At 43.9% G+C, this 18,737-nt stretch overlaps 1 protein-coding gene across 1 annotated transcript; it reads right to left on the reverse strand.

Annotated features, from left to right (window-relative positions):
- Positions 1-2,025: 2,025 nt before the first annotated feature.
- On the reverse strand, positions 2,026-18,457 carry ATPSCKMT (ATP synthase c subunit lysine N-methyltransferase). The gene is made up of 5 exons (XM_082651276.1): positions 18,443-18,457; positions 12,289-12,578; positions 10,610-10,747; positions 9,025-9,075; positions 2,026-2,393 (listed from the first exon to the last, which is right to left on the reverse strand). Exons 1-5 carry the CDS (start codon positions 18,453-18,455, stop codon positions 2,223-2,225), a joined length of 663 nt encoding a protein of 220 aa, XP_082507402.1. The 5' UTR covers positions 18,456-18,457; the 3' UTR covers positions 2,026-2,222.
- Between the last annotated feature and the right edge of the window lie 280 nt (positions 18,458-18,737).

Consider the following 18,737-nt stretch of genomic DNA (forward strand, 5'->3'; position numbering starts at 1 on the left):
ACAAAACCCGGCCTCTGCCCACCCCACCCTCCTGGCAGGGAGCTATGAGAGGTCCCTCTCCAGATGCACCCAGCCAAGTTACAGGTCTGGCTGGAATGGAAGGTGACAGCAAGGGGAAGACACCAAAACTACACACAGCGAGAAAGAATTTGTTCTTCGTAAGGAAATCAGGGACTATTGGGAAACGGATGGATGGTGACAGCTAAAAACCTGACACATGTCCCCAACATCCCAGCCCCTCACCCCAGACACACAGTTTCTCTCTACACCACCCACTGTTTACCTCTTCCAGAGAATTCACACACAGTGACATTCACTCACCTGTTTGTTTGTCTCTCTTCTAGAACACGAATCCCATAAGATTCAGGAACTTGCATGTCATTAAGCATTGAATTGGAAAAGCTTATTATACAGCAGACACTCAATAACCATTTGCTGAATGAATGAATGAGTCCACAGTGGCTTCTCACTAAAATGAAGATTATCAAATTGATCATATTTTTATCAGTTTAAAGATGCAAACCATCTCACTTTATATCAAATCTCTCTTAAAATGCTTTGGTATTTAGATTTCAGGTATATAATTGGGAGTTTATTTTCCATGATACACAAGGATTATTCAACCCCCATTCAATATTAATTTTTCAGATATGTGAAGCTTGTCTACTCACATTCAGAGGTTTTCCTTAACTTGTCTTTATCTAAATCAGTCAAGTCTCTTCTCATAAATGAGAAATATTAAATAAATGGCTGCTTTCATAAAATAAAGAAGTGACTAGCAGAAATAATCTGCAACTTCTGTGAACAAGCTTTTCTTTAGTGTCTAAAATAATAAATGCCACTTACAGGCCACGGACTTTGTGCCATGAGTTTTACAGATCGGTCCCCAGCCCCCTATTCAGTGTATCATTATCCCAATGACAGGGCTGCTCAGGAAACCAAGGGAAAGCCTCTTGTCCAAGGTCCCTGCTAATGAGGAAGCAGGATCTGAACCCAGGTCTGGCTTACACCAAAGCTCAGGATTGTTTATTTTACTATTAAATCCATACCAACTACTCCACTATACCTTGTGTCTTCTCTGAATACCAGAGTTCATCATATCTGAGATTCTGTCTATGGTGGGTGACATACAACTACCTCATGAAGTACAGCACTGCCAATTACAGTGATAAGACACCATCACCTGGAAGGTACATCACAATTTCAGACATGTTAAAATGTGTATTTATAGACACACATTGACACACACATGCACAGCTTAGATTCAACAAAATACAGTAATCCACTAACTTTGGGAAAAAATATTCCTAATAAGTGTTATAAAATATAAATACTGGGCTTCTCTGGTGGAGCAGTGGGTAAGAATCTGCCTGCCAATGCAGGGGACACGGGTTCGATCCCTGGTCCGGGAAGATCCCACATGCCGCGGGGCAACTAAGCCCATGCGCCACAACTACTGAGCCTGTGTTCTAGAGCCCACAAGCCGCAACTACTAAGCTTGCCTGCTGCAACTACTGAAGCCCGCACGCCTACAGCCCATGCTCCACAACAAGAAAAGCCACCACAATAAGAAGCCCACGCATCACAACGAAGAGTAGCCCCCGCTCACCACAACTAGAGAAAAGCCTGTGTGCAGCAACGAAGACCCAACACAGCCAAAAATAAATAAATAACTTAATTAATTAAATTTTTTAAAAAAATTTTAAAACTATATATATATATAAATACCTCTCTAAATCCTTCAGAAAATTAATTTTGACCTAGTACAGAAAAAAAAGAGATAAATCTCAAGTGTGAATAAAGTTACAGGAAATTGCAAACATTTACAAATGCATTCCCTCCTTTTAAATTGTTTCTTCTCATCTGTGGCATTAAAGCATGTTCTTTATAATGTGAAGAGCTGCTGACATCTCTCCCACCCATCAACATGACCATAGCTCATCCATATTTTCACACACCCGAGTGCATGAAAAGCAGTAAGCACATTTGTTTTGAACACACCATGAAAGGAGCTTTAAATCTACCTGCTGTTCTCAACTTCTGTTTATTTTCTCCAAAAGTTAAGGAAAGCAATCATAATTTCTCATTCCATAACAAGGAAAAATATCCTGTTTGCTGAAGACACAGCCTTAAGTCTCTATAAAATCAAAGACCCCCAACACTTCAGAAAATTCTCTGGATAAAGTTTGTATTTGAATGACCAACTGGAAATGCACGGATCTTCAGGGCCTTTTCTTACTTCTCCTGAAAGAACTGGCATCGTAGGCCCACACGGTGTCTATCCCCTCCCCTGTGACCTGGGCCGGGGTCCAGTGTGGGAAGGGGAACCGGCAAGCAATGACTCTAGCCTCGTCCTCAAGTTCAAGCTCAAGCTTCTTCTCCAACTGCAGCATCTGTGGAGAACGACAGCCATCATTTCAGTGAGCGGATAGTCGGAGGAAATGATTTCTCAATGTCCTTTTGTATCTGCATCCCTGAAAAAAGCCTGTGCAAAATTACTGATTGTAAAAATACCACTCCTGGGCATAAATACATCATCAAATAATCCATTAAAATACAGAAGTCACATGAACAACAGTTATAAGAATATTCTAGTATCAATTATAAAATTTGCCATTTATAGCAGATGTGTATCACAGAGTTCACTTTCCTGACTAAAATCATGATGTGGCAGTAATTAATGTGAGAAGCAGCCTTAAATTATTTACCTACCTAAACATTTCAATCTACCTGTCTCAATTATTTATCTTTTTCCACATTTTTAACACGTCTGAAATCAGGATACATCGTACAATTGACATTGTCTTAGAACTATAATTGGCAACATTTTTTTTTCTTTCCCAATAGCAATGGTACATCTTAAAATCAACAGCACCTAAAATCAACAAAAAATGGTATAATTAGACCATGAAAAAATATACACATTCTACCAACTTGAAATATGATGAAATATTTCATAGTTTTTTTTTTGTTTTTGGGGGGTTTTTCTTTGCAGTACGCAGGCCTCTCACTGTTGTGGCTTCTCCCGTTGTGGAGCACAGGCTCCGGACGTGCAGGCTCAGCAGCCATGGCTCATGGGCCCAGCCGCTCCGCGGCATGTGGGATCTTCCCGGACCGGGGCACGAACCCGTGTCCCCTTCATCAGCAGGCGGACTCTCAACCACTGCGCCACCAGGGAAGCCCGCTATTTCATAGTTTTTAAAAATGCATCCATAATACACTGATAATTAATTTCTTGATAGTCAACATAACTTATAAAAAATAAAATCCTCTTATCACTTTTGCATAATTTTATTACTATCTGTGAAGGAGGAGTTTTACTGCTTGCTAAGAGTACTGACATTGTAATTACGTCAGCAAATTAACAGCTGCTTAAAATTTTATCTTCAGGTCCTAAAATTATATTACCACCTTCACCTCCTAAAAACATCTTTTCTACTTTATTCCTTTGTTATTTTGGAATAATTTCAATTTATAGAAAAGTTGCAAGAATAGAGCAAAGAACTCCTGTATTCCTTTACCCAGGTTCACCAATTTTTAATAGTTTGTCTTATTGCTCTCTTCCCCTCTCTCTGAACATTTTTTCTAAACCACTTGAGAACAGGTCGCATACAACATGGCCCTTTACTCCTTGATACTTCGGTGTTTTCTAAGAAAGAGACCCAGCACAATTATCAAATTCAGGAAATTTAACATTGTATTCCAGTAATAATAACTCCAATAGCATCCCAATTTTGTCAAATGTCCCAGTAATGTCCTTCACATTGTCCCACAGCCGGGCTCCCACACTGCATGGAGCTGTAATGGTTCCTCAGCCTCCTTTAGTCTCTCACGACAATAACCTCCTTTAAGAACACAGGCCAGGGCTTCCCTGGTGGCGCAGTGGTTGAGAGTCTGCCTGCCCATGCAGGGGACACGGGTTCGTGCCCCGGTCCAGGAAGATCCCACATGCCGCGGAGCGGCTGGGCCCGTGAGCCATGGCCGCTGAACCTGCGCGTCCGGAGCCTGTGCTCCGCGACGGGAGAGGCCACAACAGTGAGAGGCCCGCATACCGCAAAAAAAAAAAAAAAAGAAAGAACACAGGCCAGTTATTTACCGGACGTCCCTCTGACACGGGCTCATGATGACTCGGTGCGCGCGTCCTTGGCAACGCCCCACGAGCGGGGCTGTGGACTTTGCAGGGCTCCACGGTCCCGAGTCCATGGGGTCCTCCTGCTTTGAGGGTGACGTACCACTCAGTCAAGGAGCTTTCTGGTGTCTCCAGTTTGGTTACTACTGCTCCTTTGCAATGGGTAAGCAATTGCGGGGAGACGCCTTGAGAAGATGCAAATGTCCTATTACTCATCCAGCTGCCCCACTCAATGCAGCATTCCTGATGATTCTGCCTGAGTCAAGTTTTACTGTAAGGACTGAAAGTGGCAATTTGCTAATTCCATCCTTCCTCCCAGATCGACAGTCAAAACGTCGAGGAATAGCTTTCCCTTCTGTCTCTCCATCACTGTAAGTGTGAACTCCTAGATTCTCACTTCGTTCGATGGGTTACAACCCACCATCGTCCTTGTTTACTCTAGCACACAAATTGTCCCAGCTTGGCCACTGGGAACTCCCTCAAGTTGGCTTCTCTCTCCTGTCGATGTGCCCCATCAAACATTCTGAGCACCTCCTGCTATTTGGGCTCAACAAAATGTTCCAGGCTTTTGTGTCTTCCCTTCCTCAGCCCCGGAATCAGCCATTTCTCAAACATTCCCGGTTCCTCTGAGTGAGAAACGATATTTAGAAACCAAGATCTGAGCAAAACCTACTCCCTTTAAAAGTAACCAATTAAATCAAGATGAACAAATCAATAGGGCTTCTAGGAAGAAGCCTCACCTATATATCTTTAAAGAAAGGTTTGGAAAAATTCCTCTAACCTGACCTATGGCTGCAGTGAGCCAGAATTCTGATTCTTCATTAGAATCAATACCAAGATAACAAAGAATAAATTCCATTAAGGATGGAATATTTCCATTCTTTTAACAGCTAGTAAAAGATTGCTTTTTTAAAAAATAAAAAAAAGGAAAAGTTTTCTTCCTTGAAGGAAAAAATTAAATAAGCAAAGAATAGGACAATATGTGTTTTTCCAAAATATCAGATGTTTCTTATGGTAATTTTGTTCACAGAAATGACAATTATAAATTTATTCACATTACCATTCTTCTTTTCTTTTTTACAGATCTTTTATTTCCAAATGACTGTCATATGCTAAGTCAAGATAAACGTACAAATGAAAGGCACTATTTCAATCATAAGAAATTAACTGACTAAATTACACATAAATATGCAACAAACCTGGCTCTTGATATCATACACAAAGAGAAGCCATGATGTGCCACGTCCGCCTAATGAAATTCAAAATTATTCATACAATTACACGTTTCAAAGTGACACGAACTCATCGTATTCTAATTACATCTTCAAAACTTTAAACATAAGTTGAAACCAGCTCAAAGGCGTAAGACACATTAGAGAAGTGCACCTGCAGCTCCAAGCCACTTGGTCAGTCCTCCCTGGAACGGGCTTCTCTTGGCTTCTGGAGTAACCCACATACACACCTGCTCTCCCCCTCCCCCTCCCCTCCCCTCCTCCTCCCTCTCCCCTCCTCCCCTCCCCCTCCCCCTCCCCTCGAGTCCTTTGCTGGGGGTCAAGGCTCAGGCCTTACACGGCTCCGGCCCCTCCCCAGGTGACCTCAGCCACTCCTTGGCTTCAACTCCTGGCACTAATGTCCCACGAGCCCTCCCTCCCATGCCCCAGACTCCTGGCATCCACCGCCGCCCACCTGACATATCCACACGCGTCCCAGACTGCACAGGCCACGTGGAATTCCTGGTCTCCCCTCCCGTCCCTGCACACTCTGCCTGCACCTTTCCGGGCTCAGCAAACTCCAGCAGCTCAGGCCAAACACCTCGGGCCGCCCTGGGCTCCTTCCTCCCTCGTGCCCCCAACTGGATCTGCCTGCTCACCCTGTTGGTTCTCTCCTCACAACGCATCCAGAATTGGACCACCTCTCACCAGCTGCTCCATCGATGGCCCAGATGCCTGCCAGAGCTCAGACCCCGTCCCCTGGCTCCTCCCCATCTGCTCCCCATGGCAGCCTGTGTCCTTCCCGCCCAAGCCCTGTCTCTTCTCGGACCCCACCTCTCCCCTGCTCCCCTCCTCCTGCCCACCTCCCTGCTGCTCCTGGAACCTGCTCCTGAATGAATGAATGAATGATAAATGATTCGGTCATGAATCATGTTTCTTGATCAGAACATGATGATAGTATTTTCATTCATCAAGTCATAACAGGATTCATAACTAAAATTAAAGGAGTCACCCTCTGAAGTTACGAAACTTAATAGCCCACTGGAAGAGTGTACTTAATGCGTGTATTTATACGATATTCATCCGTTCGTTTGACACACGTTTCCTGGGCCATCACGGGGCCGGGTGCTGCTGAGCTGGAGGTCTGGCAGCGAGGACGACAGGTCCGCCCTGCTCCTGAGCTCACAGTGCGCGGTGCCCATGGCCGACAGCACCAAAGCCATCGCACAAGGAAACGTGCGGCCATGTGTCCTCAGAGAGAGGAAAGGGCTCTGGAAGTCGGGGGTGTTGGGGCTTGTCTCACAGGGCGATCAGGGATGGCTCCTCGAAGGAAAAGACATCCGACCTGCGAGTGCTGAGCAGACGCTCCCTAACCAGGCCCAGAGCTGGGGGCACTGAAGTCAGAGAGAAGGACACACACCACCCCACACAGTACAGTTTAAGGGCCAAGAGAAGGATGGAGCTGGTGTGCAGAGGGCTGGCGGAAGCAGGACCACTCGGGCCATGTGGAGGGCCGGGCCTTACCCTCACTGCTTTCAGGTAGCAAGAAGTCACAGAAGGGTTTTCAACAAGGACACAACCGATCTGTCCCACATTCCAAAAAGACACTCTTGGGGCATGAGCTTGTGTTAAGTGCGGCTGTTTACCATCCTAGCACTGGCCTGCCAGGTCCACTGGCACCCTTACTCCTGCTACGCCGGACACACACCCAGGATCAAAGGTCAGAGCCGCTCTCATCTGAGCTACCACTGCACAGAGCTGCTAGGAAGCACCAGCCCGGTACCAGGGGCAGAGTGAGGATGGGTAACACCAGGGTCCGCACCTCTGGAGCTCCCTAAGCATCCTCCGGCTTCTCGCAGCCTCTGTGTGCTTCAGTTGCCATTGGAAACCTTTCCTGCCATGCTGGCTTTGTCCAGCCACCGAGCCACTGCCAGGAAACTGGCCAGGGAAATGCAGTCTATTAACAGAAAATGGCATGATGGGGCCCAGACGGGTTGAAGAACTTTCCAGCGCTCACACGACCCGCAGAGGGCCGACCCGGCCCCGTGAGTCCCCTGGGAGCACTCCCCTCCGCTCACTGCCTCCACGTAGGCAAAGCTTGACAAGGGGGAAAGCAGGGCCCTCCACCCGGAAACCAGGGCCCCCAGACCCACAGAAGCCATCAGGGCCCTGCACCCCGATCGATCCCCCTGCATGGAAGACTCCAAGTTGGCTGAATCCCTCTTAACCCAGGGAACGTGGGTGCTTCGTGTATTTCACCTGCTCCCTTTTTCTGGGAACAGTGAAATGCTGCAAGTTCCTTATTTAAGATTTCTCTGTGTACAGAAGAACGGACAATAATCGTAACAGTATTCTTCAAAATTACACACTCTTATTTCCCTTGAGTGAACAGTTCCCAAAACTGACTACAGAAGTGGTTAGAAGCACAAGGAACTAGAGCCCAGCAAAGGCCACTGCTGCCCCCCACTGGGACACAGCTGCTGCGGCCACCACGGGGCCTCTCAAGACAGCGAGGAATAAACAGCAACTTTCTATTTTTAGAAAGTACAGATTTCAAATTAAAGTTATTTGCCCCAAAATGCTACTTATTCCAAAAGAATGCCCAAACTTCACAATAAGTAGGAAGTAACCATCAAATTCCATAGCAACTCTACGATCCTAAATAGTTTTTTTTCTTTTAATAACCAGGGATCATGCCTTTCTACCTCTTTTCATTTCTATAACAGAAGTGTAGATGCGGAGGTTTCATCTTAATTTTAGGCTTGCTAAGAATTACGAACATATAAGCTTCTGTCACTTTCAAGAATATCTAACAAAAGCACTTCTAAATAGACTTTTTAAAGAAAATGGCATCGCACTGAAAGCCCTAACAGTAAGACAAAACTTCTCCAGCGTTGAGACATCTTAAACAAAAAGTAAGGTATGAATAAGAAGGTATAACAACAAAAAAAGTAAATTTCTTTTTTTTTTTAATTAAAAATCATATCAGTCACACAGTGGCATTTCAGCAAACATCCAATTTTACCAAGATTATTATGGCTACAATTATATACTTTGAAAAGTGAAGGGGGATTTCTTACTATGGTCTGTAAACCAACAATTACAATGAAAGCATCCCATTCTGGTCACCTTTCCAAAGGCTAAATTTAGGATCATTTTCAGTCTGATGCGGCAGCATTTTCACTTGTGAAAGTACAGAGTCAGAGTTCAATACAAATCAGTCAACTGAGGTCAGCTGAAACTAGTCAACGCTCATGCACCCTGAAAATCATCTCACTGCAAAATCCAAGGAATGATCAGCTCCAAGGGAACGTTCCCTTAACTTTCCCAAGTGATTTCAGCAGAATATAAGTGAGTGAACGTGAAAATATCCACCCATATTAGACACCAGGAGCTCATAAAGCAGTTTTCAGACTGGAATTTTTAGGGCTTAGGTAGATCATTGAGACCTTTATCTGAAGCAAAAGTTTTAAACTACAAGACTGGATCTTTTATGATTAATCTTCTAGGGCCCTGAAGTACTTTGTTAAACCAATGATCTAAAATCCGATGTTCCCTCAGAATCTTGGGAGGCTGTCATTTTGCACATGGGGGAGCAGGCCTGAGATAGGTAGTCTGTTCGGGCTGGAAGCCCCCTCATAACCTAGAACCAAACACGCAGGGGGCAGGAGAGTGCATACTCACCATCTGGGGCACGCCAAAGACAACAACATTTGAGTACTGCGAAAAAGTGACCTAAAGGGGAGGGAAAAAACAATTCACAGATTAATTTTTGAAAGCCATACATTAGCTTAAGTTTTATTTCAAAATGAGTATCAATTTCCCATTTCACCCAACAGTGGGTTTTCGCAAAGAGTGGTCCTTTTTAAGATTTCCCACATTCACACTTTCGCCCGTGTTAGTTCATCTGTTACAGTTTTCCAAAAGTTTCCCGTAAGTTATCTCATCTCATCTTCACAGCCACTCCATGCAGGGCCACCCGGGGTCAACTGTCAGAAAGGCAGTGACTCATCCAGGGACCACTGGTGCTCATCAAGGTAGCCCGGGCCGTCTGCACCCCTGGCCCACTTTCTACTCCACTCTCTACCAAACGAGCTTAGCAAGAGCTCAAGGGATTTCAGAACCACCTGTTTTTCCTGTTGAGCCATCCTTAGAATTCTAGCCCCCCTCCTCTTCTCTAAAATACTAAGTAAAAGATGCAATGAAATGGTCTTTAGTTGGAAAACTGGGGGAAAAAGTGCTTCACCAGTCAAAATTCTTAGTGCCCGATAAAAGTTTTATTTACTCTATGGAGAGATCATTTACGTATATACAGAATAAAACTCGAGTGAATTTTTATAAGCTACTGATGACAATATTACAATGGGAAATTGTTATTTAAGAAAAAGCATTTTATGGAGCATTCCTAAAGCAAAATTACAGGGCACTTTTTAGAGAACAAGTAAACTTAGAAATATCTTGTGCTTTATGAAGACATGAAGGAACCATGACAGCATGGTTGGTGGATCCCTTCTTTTCTCCTGCACCATCTCTGTCTCTCTCTAGGTATGTATACACATACACACACACACACACACACACACACACACACACATACACACACTCACACACTCACATACACATATAAACACTCACACACATAAACCACATATACACACTCACACATATACAAACACACATGTACACACACATAAATACACACATTCACAGACACACACATACACAAACTCACACATATACAGTCTCACACACATACACACATACACACACATATACACACACATACACAAACACACATATACATAAACAGTCTCACATATACACACAAACACACATTCACACACACATACATACACATATACACACAAATAAACACACTCACACACATACACACATACAAACACACACACACACACCTACTATTTACCAAGAATGACATTAACAAGTTAATGCCTGTATTACGATGCATAAGACTTCCAAAAGAGATCAAAATCTTATCACTGCATAATAAATAGAAATGAGAACTTTTTAAATTGAGTAAATGAAATGCTAGTATTCACATGACCTGTAAGTTATAAACCTGAAGTTTCTCCTCTAAAGTAGTGTTGATTTGTAAAACGTATCAGTTTAAAAGCTGTTCACATTTCATTATGCTGAAATATACACTTACATTTCTTCTTTTAATACATCTTCAGGTCTCAGTCATACTAATCATGAATTATAAAGTTTGGGGGTGGAGTTTCCTAGCACCATCCTCTGCCTTACTTACCTTCCACAAGTCTGAGATGTAAAATTTGGCCGATGCCTGCACCCCTTCCCGCCGAGCGCAGTATCTGGAGTACCAGACGAGCCAGGGGTTTAATTCATAACCCACAGCTGTGAATCCTTCCTTTGCAGCTGCTATTACCTGTGGGGAGAGGCCATGTTCAAAATAAGAAAAACATCAACTCACATAGTCAAATGATATGAAAACTTCCTATTTATGGTCTATAATCATAAAACATCCAATCAAAAGGTGTTTGTTCAAGACACCATTTAAAGGTGGGGCTCTGAAGTTACAATAGCTTTGTGGACAACGTAATGCCCGTCCATTTAAACTCAGTTTTCTTATTTTTCTGTCGAAGATTTCACCTTGAGCATCAGAACAGGCTTGCTTTGGACAGCTGCCTAATTCATTCTGGACTGGCCCACCCCAGGAAGGGCTGACAAAAAGTTTCTGAAAACCTGCCTTCTCCTTCCATCACTGACGGAACAGCAGCAGGTGAACTGAGCGAGCCTGGAGACTGTTTTGTGAACTAGCTGTAACATGCAATGAGAACAACCGGTCAGTGAGGAACCTGCAATTAATTACACATTTCCTTGGTATTTAAAGATGGTTCGCTCAAAATCGACAACAGGTAAAAGCAAAATGGAACGAGTCAGGATAAAGTCAAGTGCCGAATGTCCCCGGCCTCCAAAGGTGAGAGGGACGGTGGGCTGGGCTGCGGTCTCTGCTCACCCTGTTTTGCCACCACTGTTCAAGGGAGCAGCCCTGAAGGAACTGTCCCATCTACGGCAATTTCCCAAGTAACTACGGTGTCGCCCCTTTGCCATTTTCTTAGAAACCAGAAAGAGACCATCCAGAGATGTAAAGCGTTCATATCTGGATTTTAAAATGTCCTCCTAGTTAATATATAATCCCCGGATTTCTTCAAAACAAGTCACTCTTGCTGATTATTCCAGGTCACTACCATGAAACTGCAGGGTCCACGTCTGCAGGGGCAGTGAAAGGTGCTGTACCCTGCTGGTTTCCACACTAAATGTTTCCAGAACACGAGCCTATGCTTCTGCTATCCTCACTTTCTGCTCATCATCTGGGGGGAGGCCTAAAGATGGTGCCACCTTGCCCAACGAGGGACACCGTTGGCCAGTCAGTGGCTTTAAGTCTTTATTTATAGGTTCCCAGCTGGGGTCACAATGAGCTGAAGTCACTGAAAGTCTGATTTTTGGATAAGTGGGGCTCAACACATTGGCTCTTCCTTATTTAACTCAATATTACCACACAGGAATTATGATACTTGTATAAATACAGGTAAATGTAGAAGCATTTATGATGCAAAAAATGTAAAACAAACTACATGACTTAACATGTTTCTTCTGGTTATGTCACCTCTACTGCCTAAGTTTTTTAATGGACAACTTCATAATTACAAATTAGTTGTTCCTTTTTACCTGGCAGATCTACAGTGCACTTTCACCTTTAAGAAAAATTAAATCTGAGAAAAATAAATTCCAAAATCCCGCTGAAGGGCTTAGAAGTTCAGCCAAACAAACACAAAATTAAATGACTTTAATCAGGCTGTCAATTTAGCAAGTCTTTGCATAAGCCTCACAAGAAATGTGAAACAGAAATTTTAAACCTTAAAACCTAAAACAACATAAACCTTAAAACATCTTCGCATAACTCACGATACGTCCGTCGCCACTACCGATGTCTACCAGGGGTCCTCTCCTGCATCGCAACATTTTCACAACATTTTCAATCTGCTTTGCAGTTGCAGGTACAAAAGGCAAACAGATTCTTCGGAAGGCTGGTGTTATAAACGGTGTGGCCACAGCATACACGACCACCAGCGTCCCCCCAACAATGCCAGTAAATAAGAACCCCCAATTGCTTTTCTTCAAACTGTTGCCCTCAAGACTTGTAGGTGGAACACATCCTGACTGCCTTTCTTCTTTAAGTGTTTCTGGGGGTGTCCCTGGATTGAGAGCAAGCAGAAAAGACATATGTAGCACCAAATCGGGAATCCAAGGTAGTGGGGTTTTTTTACAATTCTTATTGACAAATACACTCATGCTTTTTAAAGGATAATTTTGCTCAATACAATTTAAATTACAAATGTAGAATTCCACAATGAGTTCTAGAGTCCAGCAACTAAAGTGTTTTACAGAAAAGTATTCAATACTCATGGAAGACTAAAACCTTTTCTTTCCAACATATTGATTTTTTTTCTAGGCATCTTCCTTAGAAAACAATGTGTTCCAATCTATTTGGTATTTTATGAATCAGTATCCGTTAATTCAAATATTAACTATGTACTCCATATTTTTATGGTTCAGAACAAAGCCCCATAAAGAAATAAGCATGAAAATGTCTGATTATTACCCTATTTCAAATAGGATGAAAGTATTCTACATCAAAATTGGTCAGGCATCAATTATCCAGTTGTACAAATTCAATTCTGAAGTACAGAGGAGACAAAACTCAGGTTTTACTAAATATGGTAATAAGGAGATTTTTAAAGCAGATCCACAAAGAACAAAAAATAAAATAAGCATTTCAATGTTATCACAAGTACAGAATATAGCAAACTCTAGTCACTGATTACAGAGGAAACAAATGGTAACTTACATAACCTCCTCTTGAGTTTATCCTTTAGAACAGTATTCCTAATAGGATCTCAAGTTTTTTAAGTTGAAATTGACTTGAAATTAATTTCTAAATGGATTAATGATGAGCACAGCACAAGAGCGAAGGGCACGGCTGCAGAGGCTGCCAAGGTCAGGACCCTGGCTCCGCCCCTCACTAAGAGCTGTGACCCTTCACCTCTCCGAACCTCAGTCTCCTCCTCTGTAAGGTGAGGATCATGGGATCCTTGTGAGGATGAAACAAGGGGATACAGGAAGAGCACTCAGAACAGCGCCCAGCACCTGAACCCCACAGGGAACAAGCCCATCGCTGCCCTGAACCAGCTCTCCATCTCACTGAGGCGCTAAGACCAAAACCACAGGAATCTGCAGGAAAAAGGAGAGTGAGAGGAGGGGCGACAACAGAGTCTTATCCATCGAAGGCAGTAGTGTTCATAGTTTTGGCCTTAGTAAGCCATACAAAAGGCCCACTGGGTTAGTCTCCTGCTGCTGCTGTAAGAAATAACCACAAAGTTGGTGGGTTAAAACAACACGCATAGCTGATGCGGATGATTATAATTTTTATGACTTTCTGTTTGAATTAAAAAAAAAAATCCCACAAGGACCCAGAGGCAAAAAATATATAAATCAATTTTCACTGCAAAGTGAAGGAGCTGTTACAGTGGAGGATTCCTGGACTGAATGTCAATATTATGACACAGTGTGAGTGTTTCGTGTTTGGTAATTGCAATCATTGTTGCTTTTGTCGTGGTCATCCATTTGCAATGCTTGGTGTCAGTCTATTTATCTCCTGTAAAAATAAAATACAGTGTGTGTGTGTGTGTGTGTGAAAAAATAAATAAAAACACGCATTTATTAACGTACAGTTCTGAAGGTCAGATGCCTGAAATAGGCTGGCTATGCTGTGTTCCTTCTGGAAGCTCTAGGGTAGGATGGGCCACCTGCATTCCTCGGCCACCGGTCCCACATCGCTCAACCTCTGGTTCCATCGCAACACCTCCTCTGACAGCCCTGCCCCCCTTTCCTTTATAGGAAAGGGATCCTCCCCTTGTGAGCACACTGGCCCACCCAGACAAGCCAGGATAATTCCCCCACGTCAAGGTCCTTAACTTAACCACATCTGCCAACTTGCTCCCCAGGTAGCGGCCTCGCAGGGTCCGGGGATTCAAACATGGACCTATTTCCGCCTACCATACCCATGAGATGTGGTCATCTGTCACAGCTGTGGTGAGGTCCAAATGTGAACACAGGACACACCAGAAGCTGGCCCACGGCTGTGAGTCACTGCTTGGGGGGGTGGGGGGAGGAGCTGACCCACCTCAGCATCTTTGTTGCAGCTTTGTTGTTGCTGCCCGAGGTGCCCTGAAGTGAGTTTTACAACTAGTGTCAGGGAGGAAAACCAGTTCAGACACGACAACAAAAGTCTATTGCTGATGCAGGCGATGGAAGTAAAGTAAAGTTTAGGAAAGTGATTGTGTTTGATAGAAAGCAAGAGTTTTAAATACATTCTCATTTATACTTTTCAGCATTGTATGGAGGAACTTACATGCTAATAGAAGTGCATTTGATTTTTCTTTTTTATAAGTCAAGGCACATCTGTCCTGCCTTGTGTAAAATCCTCCTGCAGGCATTCCAACTGTAGAGGACAGTGGTTAGGAAGATTCCAGCCACACAACTCTGGAGTCTCAGAACTGAACAGGTTGTGTGGCACTAGTTGTTGCTAAGGCTCAGTTTCCTTCCCTGTAACATTCTAAAATAATACTATCGTTACAGAGTTATTGGGTCAGTTAAATAAACAATGCATATAAAGCCCTTAGCACAGCCCGAGAGAGAAAGTGATGACTACTGGCCACTATTATTATTACTCTCAATACTATCACAGGGGGGCTCAACAATTTTTAACAGCTTTATTGAGATGTAATTCATATATCATACAATTTGCCCATCTGATGTGTACCATTCAAAGGTTCTTAGTAGATTCAGATATGTGTAACCATCACCATAGTTAAATTCAGAACTTCTTCATTACTTCCAGAAGGAACCCCTTATGCTTTTAGCCATCACCCCCCATCCTCCCCCCTGCCCCTCTGGCCCTAAGCGGCCACAAATCTGCCTTCTGTCTCTAAAGAAAGCAGACTTGCATGAGTGAAATCATACAGTATGTGGTTTCTGTGAGTGACTTTTCACCTAGCATAATGTTCTCAAGATTCATCCATGTTGTACTATGTATCAGCATTTTATTCCTTCTTATGGCCAAATATTTAATATCCCACTGTATGGATAGCCCACATTTTGTTTATCCACTTGTCTGTTGATGGACTGTTTCTCTAGTCAGCATAAGCCAATAGGGAGTTGATTAGACCAACACGAGTCAGATGACCCAAACGGTTTCACCTGTGTACACATGGGCCCTTCAACTTAATCAGCAAAAGATGTGATGAACTCCTGGTCTTCAGGGCCCCCATTAGCCTGAGTGAGTGATGGGGGCCCAGTGGAGACAGTTACAAGGCAGGTTGTGACAGATGCTCTAACGTGTACCAAACGCCATGGGAATACAACAGGAGGTGGAGGAAAGACTGATCCCAATGATGGAACCGGGAAGGTGTTGGCAGAAACAGAATCTGAGCAGGGCGTGAGGGTACAGGTTTCCCCCACTGTCCAAAAGCAGAGTGTTTCCATGAAATCTTTCGTAAGCCAAACGGCTTAAAGCAAAAGAAATCTAGGTGAAGCACGGATGCTCCCAGACACAGTTCAGGGCTGTGGCGGCTGGATGCTGAGTGTGGTTTCTGGGGAAGGAGCCTGGCGGGGCTGCTCCCGCTGCCGGGGTGCACACTGCCTCCGGGACAGCTCCCTGCAAAACTAAGTCAGCACGCTGTGTTCCCTTTTCCCCCTTTGTCATGAAAGCAAAAACCTTCTTTGGACTCCTTTCAGTTTGGGAAAACAGGGGCTAATGTAGGTTTTTCACAAAAGCAAAGTGGTGTAAAGTTCATTTTCAAAAAGCAAAGGATGCCTGTATTAGAAAAGGGACATTCTCAAAAGAAGGATGGACACCTTGGAACCAAGGCATGGAAGGCGGGGGAGCAGTTTGATGAGCACGGGGTGGGAGATAAAACAGGAAGGACGGGGGAGCCCTTGCACACCAGGTTAAACATGTACTTTATTCTTATGCACTGGGATGAAACTTTCTGTGCAAAAGCACTACAGTATTTGTGTTTTTTAGAAAGTCAACACTGACAGCAGTGTACCCCTTGATGAAATCACTCAATCTTCTGTGTCAAGTTTTTAGACCTGCAAAAGTCTTTCAACGTCACAAAAACTTGCATGAGCTTTTGAAGAAGTTACTATGTAAATCCAATGTATATATCCAAAATATTGCTATGTCCGTTCAGTAAAAAATGTACTGATTTTTATCAGTGAAAGCCAATCCTTAAAGATTCAAAGCTAAAATCAAGACTGCTTCTACAAATGTCTAATCCTCTGGATGGAACATGTTAGATTCAGTCTTACTGTCATATAAATGACATAAGATTTCTGTCACATGTGCTCTTTTGAACATGGCAACATTCCTTTACATGAGAGCTGTGGGGACCATTGGCTATTTTTGAGCACTTGGAGGGAGCCAGTTGTTGAAAGTAAATGACCCAAAAAAGTGAACTTCTGTTGTCTCCAGCCTTGCCTAGTTACTGACTTCTGATAATGGTTGAAAATCTCAATTTTCAGTGACAGATCTGGGTCAGCCAAAGCTAGAGGCAGTGACAGAGGCACAAAAAGGTACAGGGTTCTTATCCGAGTTCAAGCCAAAGGAAAAAGGCCAGGAAGAAAGGACAGGCCTTTTGGGGATTGGGACCTGCCGTTTGTTTAAAGTGGGGTTTATATTTGAACGTCACAATATTTTAGGGCTGTTCACCGTGTACTTGCATATACATACAGGCTGAAAAACTACAGCATATATTTTATGTCCCTTTAACGTATATTATTTTGTCCCTTAAGAAGCCTTTCTTGTACTGGTCTAACGTCATTTGTGTCTTTTTGAAATAGAGAATGTATTGACATTAGAAAAAAAACTTTTTTTCCATGTTTTGACAGGAAATAAACTGCATAGGGGACATCCTTAGACATTTCCTATACTTCAGGACAATCTAATGAACCAAATGGATTACAGGATTCATCACCGTGAATGAGGAAACGCTGACTTGGCCAAGCCAAAGTGAATTGAGACCAGAGCCAAAACGTCCTCGGAGCACCACTGAAGTGGGCCAAGCAACAGGAGAGGTTAAATGCCCACCACCAACCATCCAGTGACAAAGCCAGTTCTTAACTTTCAGGCCACAGTTAAATGTTATAACCCACGCATTCATTTCAACATCTGAGCAGCCGATAAAAGCTAGGAATAATACAGCAGGGTAAGTCCCTATTCTACAGCAGCTAGAGTACAGGGAGACTGGAAACCCATAATAAATAAGTCTAAGCCTAGAAAGTATTACGTCGTGATCAGCACTCCGAAGAAAAAGCAGCAGAGGGGATTCAGAGGACCTGGTATTACTTAGATAGGGTTGCCAGGAAAAGATCTTTCAGAGGCAGCACAACACAGGGCTTCAGAGTGGGACTCTTAGCGCAAGGCCAGGCCATTTTGCTTCTTACTAGCTGGGTAACTCTGGGCAAGTTACTGGAGTATTCGTGCAAAACGGCGATCTCTTTAACAAACACAAATACAAACAAATCTCTTTAACAAACACATAATACAAACAGAGCTTGCTAGGAACCAGGCACTGTTCTCCCTGAATCCGTAAAGCAGCCGTAAACAGAGATGCTACTGTTACTATTGCCATTTTTGCAGACAAGTCACTTCTCCAAAGACACAGCTAGTAAGTGGCAGAACTGTGATCCCCACCCGGACAGTGTGACTCCAGTGCCCACATCTCAGAAGACCGTTCCGGATTAAGTGAGTTATTCGCTCTGAAGCGCTAAGAACAGTTCCCGGTGGCCAGATACCAGGACTGCCGCAGGTACAAGCACTGAGCACCGAACCCCAGACCTCGAGCCCGAGCAGCGGCCCCGCAGCTCCCAGTCCCGCCGCGCCGACACGGACCTGCTGCATCGCTGACATCCCGGCTGACTGACCACCACGCCCAGGAGGCCCACGCCGCGCCCCCGCCCGCGCCCGGAACACACCATCACGCCCGGCCGCGCTCACCTCCTTCTTCCATCGCGAGATCCCCGGTAGTTTTAAAAACAGGAAGTGGACTCTACCATCTCCTCGGAGCCGGGGTGGGAAGGAGGGAGAATATAATGCTCTAAGTAAATGAGCTCCTCGTTGGGAACCACTGTCAAGAAATAGTCAATTTTATAGATTTAATAAATGTTTAACTTCTATCTACTCCTGGCTTGTGGGTTCTCAAGTTCCCGTCCGTGTCTTCCAACTTCCCCCCACAGCTTCCTGGATGATAGAAGTTTCCGAAGGCCGCTGATTCCAGAAGGTACTGTCCGGC

The sequence above is a fragment of the Grampus griseus genome (genome assembly GCF_964374135.1).
Source record: "Grampus griseus genome assembly, chromosome: 3".
NCBI classification, from domain to species: domain Eukaryota; kingdom Metazoa; phylum Chordata; class Mammalia; order Artiodactyla; family Delphinidae; genus Grampus; species Grampus griseus.

What these genes read in the sequence shown, in the direction of transcription:
- ATPSCKMT (XM_082651276.1), bottom strand. An exon ending in ACATCTCAGACTTGTGGAAG is followed by an intron (nt 9,076 to 10,609) that starts GTAAGTAAGGCA and finishes CCTCCCCTTTAG; the next exon opens with GTCACTTTTTCGCAGTACTC. An exon ending in TCTTTGGCGTGCCCCAGATG is followed by an intron (nt 2,394 to 9,024) that starts GTGAGTATGCAC and finishes CGTTCTCCACAG; the next exon opens with ATGCTGCAGTTGGAGAAGAA.